General features: G+C 34.3%; 1 protein-coding gene across 4 annotated transcripts in view; it reads right to left on the bottom strand.

The window, feature by feature from the left end:
• Positions 1-107: 107 nt before the first annotated feature.
• The window catches only part of CXADR (CXADR Ig-like cell adhesion molecule), a 54,064-nt gene continuing 48,732 nt past the window's right edge, over positions 108-5,439 (bottom strand). For 2 of the 4 annotated variants that reach the window (XM_032352839.1, XM_032352850.1), the window contains exon 8: positions 108-503. In XM_032352839.1, the coding sequence (XP_032208730.1) occupies positions 462-503 (42 nt within the window). In that variant the 3' untranslated portion in view covers positions 108-461. The remainder of the gene's footprint in view (positions 504-5,439) is intronic. The other 2 variants (XM_032352857.1, XM_032352823.1) reach the window with 2 other exon arrangements.

Below are 5,439 nucleotides of genomic sequence, written 5' to 3'. Positions count from 1 at the left end.
TGACAATGTGTGCTTCTTTTCTGTGCATAAAAAGGAGAAATAGCAAAGGGAATTACTTCACTTTAATGTGTTTGAATACTAAGCAAAGAAAAAAAAATCAAACTTTATTTTAAAAAATCAACTTTTTATTAACCATAACTTTCCCCAAGTCAGCCGTATCAAAAATGTGCATATAAAAATCTATAGTTTATTAGTAGTACTAATTGAAAATGTAAATACAGTAAAACATCTTTCAGCCATCAAAGTTGCTATAGATAGGATTTTCCTAAGAATTTAGCTTGTATCAATTTTGATATGGCATCTGATATTACATTCCTAATGCCACTGCATAAAGCAGAAATGTTCTTACATTTCTATTCTTGTGCTTTTTTTTCCAACATATGAGAGAGTCTTTAATAGATGTCTGAAATAAAGCCAAATAGTACAGTACTTCATTCAGATTCTTCAGTAGTCCTTCATATTTATACCACCGTAATGCCATCAGTCTTGTAAGCATACTTGAACTACAAAAAGAGAGAGAGAGATATAAGAATTTGGAATTTTTTCCCACCAAATTAAATTCTTTAAAAAAGAAGATAAATACTTTTTTTCCTGTTACCCGTATCTTTATTCTAGTCAAAAGTTATTTGACTTGTCAGAAAAATCACAGCTCTCTAGTAAGTCATTAGAAGGCCATGGCTATTCCAAATATTCCTGTTGTCATTTTTTCTGATAAATTTCTATTTAAGTATCGAGTACCAGAGAAGAGCACAAATCATAAGGATGCATATAGCCCAAAGGTTTGAGAATATGTGGAATTTAAATTCTGCAACCTCAGTAGGAAACTTTTTAAACCTTATAGACTTTTTTCTAGTTTTAATAATTTTTTCTAGTTTTAATATTATCTTTGATAAACTACATGTATCTTTTGATATATTTCAAACCATCATAGTCCTTTTTCTTGAAGTATATAATGAATGCCTATTCAAATAAGCATATTTTTCTATGGGTAACTGGCATCACAGGAAGATTAGTTTTATTTAAGTTTGAAAATGTTTTTAACATGTTGAGAGTTTTGTGTGATGACAGATTGTGTGCAGTTGTAAAGGTGGCAGGTTTCAAGTATTTTTATCATGAAGTCAGCATTTGTTCTTTTAGTTTGCTCATGTTGTAGTTAGAAGCTTGTTGGAAAAATTAGAAGCATAATAGCCGTACTGTCAAGAAGGGAAGTATTTTTGGCACACATCTAGTAACCAGATTTTTCTTTCCACATTTGATTACTATAAAACCTAAATCTCTTATTCAGTACTGCTGACAGCTAAATGGCTGAGTGCCTTGGGAAAAAGACTAATTTCGCATTTGACTGTGTATTAGACATAATACCTGTAGATTTTGCCCTTTGATTGATATCCAGCCTCCCACCTTGTTAGAGGTGGGAAGTTAGAAAAGTTATTTAAAGCAAAAGAAAACTCATCAATACAGCTTTTCCAATCCATTCCTAATGAAAAAAGCCATCTTTGTATCAGTCCTAAATTAAGTCTAGTAAGCATGGGGTACAATTTTGCCAAACTTTTTTTTAAGGCTTTATTTATTCATTTGACAGAGGGAGACACAGCGAGAGAGGGAACACAAGCAAGGGGAGTGGAAAAGGGAGAAGCGGGCTTCCTGCCCGATGGGGGGCTCCATCTCAGGACCCTGGGATCATGACCTGAGCCAAAGGCAGATGGTTAATTACTGAGCCACCCAGGCGCCCCGTTTGTCAAAGTCTTAATGGTATTTAGGACTCTAGGACATCTCCAAGTCTGTCTCCCTTAGACGACGTAGGGCTGCTCTAATGAAGACATTGCTGCATAATTTCAGGTTCCTTTTCAGGCTGTTTCAAACAACTGATTTGTGACTGAATGATGATAATTTGTTTTAATTCTCCATCTTAACTTTGTAGTATAACTGCAAAGCTCTGAATTCAGAGATAAAACTTGGACATGAAAATTTTAATAGTTAAAAAATACAAATTCTTTTGGTAAGTTCTATCATATCAATACTAAAGTGCTTATTTCCAGTTTTTCAGTGTACTATTTATCTTAATATATTTAACTTTTAAGCAAACTTAATGATTTTAGTCTAAGATTAATAAAGTATTTATGTTGATTTCTACTCAACTATCACTGTGAAAGTGATTTCTTATTGGATGATTGGAAAGAAGCAAAACTTAAACACTATCATGTGTTTACATTTCCTTTGCCAAAGCAGCCATTCTCTCCATTTTACAGGTAACATTAAATAAGTTATAAAAATTTTCACATCTATGTGCCAATACCTTATTTAATCCTCATAACCCCATGAGGTAGGTACCATTATTACCCTAATTTAGGTAAGGACTCTCAGGAGTTTAAAAATGCCCAAGACAACAGAAAGCTAAGAAATGAAATCTTGACTCAAACCAACCTGGGTTTTGTAAAGCCCCTGGTTGATGGTACGTTGGTTCAGTTCATTACTTACAATACTGTGAGAAGTTTTAGTATCAAGCCAAGATTTGAAAAAGTAACATGCAAAGATTAGATGAAGCAAGTGAGGATACAAGACATTAAAATATCTGCTGATTAACAATAAAGCCTTGGCAAAGTTCTTCTTACAAACCATTCAGATGTTTCTGAAAAGGGACTAATAACATTTTATTTGTTTGAAACTATAAATCAAATTGCAATAGGAAATACAGTGTACTTGACAGGTCTGAGATGACAAAGCGAACTGTACCAATGACAGATCCGGGGAAAGATCACTCATAGAGAAGTAATGGTATTACTAAGGCCCAAGTTTATCACAGGCTTTAACTTCTTTTAGTTACCAAGTATTTGGTGAGTTAACGTGGAATTCAGTGTTCTCATAATACCCTCGGGAGTCTGTATTCCAGTTGTGAAAGGCAGTAATACTGAGGTCTGAAGGGAAACAATATCCCTACATTACTGATGAAACATCGGCTTATTATACTGGGACATTGTCATGCAAGCACGAATTCAAGAAAAGTCTTCAGTGATTCCTGTAAAAAATGTACACACTTTATTCACCACAGAAAGTATGGTCTGTCTCCCAATTTATAGCATTAGGCACCTTCCAGATTCCTTTGTTCTTTCACATAATTTAAAGGATAACATAAGGAATGACATGAAAATGCCCTCTAATCCTTGTCAGAAGCAAATTCACCATTAGTACTTGTAGCAAATACACCACTGCAATTAGGGTGGTTTGATGTTTTTCCTTAAAGCACATGATCAGCATAGATAGAAGTGCTAAACTTCATTGTTTTTACCCTCAAAGGAGTGACTTGTTACAGAAATGAGTCCCATAAGTTACTAATTGGAGCCTTGGAGCCTTGCTTAAATTTCACAGGTCTTGAAAATGCCAAGGACTATCATGTAGACATCCATAATTTGGCTTTTAAGTGCCACCATTTTTGAAGGGCAGTTAAAAATGTAAATGCGTATCTTTTGACCAAGAAACTACTTCCAGGAATCTGTCTTCAGAAATACTCAAACAAGGGGGCCATTACTTACGTAAAAGTATTTATTGCAAAATTGTGAGTGGCCAAAACAATTAAACTCCAAGCAGCCAACAAGTAAACAGTTAAGTAAAATCTGAACATCTATTCAAGAAAATACTGTGGAAAATACCATGTAGCTATTAAAAAAATTGTAATGACAGAGAATAAAATGTTGAAAACTGGAAATAACTGCAAACTGGAGAAGAAAAATAGTTCTATGATGGTGCCAAAAACTATCTAGAAAAAAATACCAAATTGACAGTAGCTAGTGATCTCAGGCAGGGCAAAGGCTCAGATACAGAGAACTTTATTCTAGGTTGTACATATCAGTCTTTAGACTTTTATACTGAGGGCGCCCAACTGGCTCAGTGGGTTAGAGCCTCTGCCTTTGGCTCAGGTAATGATCCCGGGGTCCTGGGATAACCAAATTGCATGTATGTTTCATGGGCAGTCTATTACATTTCTGAATTAAAGGATTGCAGTGTGGTTAAAAATTTTGTCGATCATACTGTGTCTATTTTGGAAATATTTCAAAATAATAAATGCTTGTAATAGAGTGGTAGTTTTATACCCCTGTTCCCAGTTATATGTAACTAATACTAATTTCATAAGAAAAATTTAAAATACTGCTTTGTCGGAGAAAACCTCTATAATTAAGAAACATTACTAAATACCTGGAAATTAACAATAGAAAGGAGTGAGTCAGTCAAACGGAGAAGAATTTATAAAAATTTACAAAAAGAAAACCAACGAGAAGAATATGCCGTATTTCTAAATTGACTCAACATTATGGAAACTTCACTTTTCAAGTTAATATGTAAAGTCAATATAAATCATAATTAAAAGTCTGATAAAATTGTAATCAAACATGAAACCCTGATTTTAAGTTTACATGGAATAATAATTCTCAAAAATAGTCAAGAATTATTTTTTTAAAGAACAATGGACAGGGAGTATTCAGTTTTTCCTTTTACATGATTTCTCAATATATACTCAAAAGTATAACATAAGACTGAACAATGAACAGTGAAACGATTAGAAGAGCACAACCAGGAACAAAAGTTTAATATATGGTGAATGTGACTTTTCAAATTGAAAATAATTCACCAATACAAAATTAATAGTGAATTATTTGGCTACGCATTTAAAAAAAATTTTTAAGTCAAAATTTTCTATTTATTTATTTATTTTTTAAGATGTTATTTAATTGAGAGAGAGGACAGAGAACATGAGCAGGGCAGAGGGCGAGGGACAAGCAGATTCATGGTGGAGCAGGGAGCCAGACACAGGGTTAGATCCCAGGATCCTGGGATCAGGACCTGACCTGAAGGCGGAGGCTTAACTGACTGAGCCACCCAGGCACCTCAAAGTCTTTTTTAAAAATAATCTCTACACCCATGGGGCTCAAACTCACAACCCAGGATCAAGAGTCACATGTTTCTCTGACTGAACCAGCCAGACACCCCTGTATGTATTTTTTAAAAACTAAATTCTTACCCTAAGCTATAAAAATACATTCCAGATAGGTTAAAGATAAAATGTTAATTATGAAACTGTAAAAGTAGTAATATAAAATATAAAGGGAGCTATTTACTAATTTTAGCTTTTGAAACTTCCCAATTTTAACAGGAAACGTTGGTGGTTTGGAATTAAAAAAGTAAGCTGCATATAAAAGGCATCATAAAACTAAAAAGTAACTCCAAAGAGAAAATTTCCATAGCATGTTTATTTTTCTTTGTATTTTTAAAGATTTTATTTATTTATTTGACAGAGAGAGAGATCACAAGTAGGCAGGTGGGGGGCAGGAAGCAGGCTCCCTGCTGAGCAGAGAGCCCAATGTGGGGCTCGATCCCAGTATCCAGATCATGACCCGAGCTGAAGGCAGAGGCTTAACCCACTGAGCCACCCAGGTGCCCCCTAAA

Source organism: Mustela erminea, chromosome 1 (genome assembly GCF_009829155.1).
Source record: "Mustela erminea isolate mMusErm1 chromosome 1, mMusErm1.Pri, whole genome shotgun sequence".
Lineage (NCBI taxonomy): Eukaryota > Metazoa > Chordata > Mammalia > Carnivora > Mustelidae > Mustela > Mustela erminea.
This window is presented reverse-complemented; position numbering and strand designations above follow the sequence as displayed.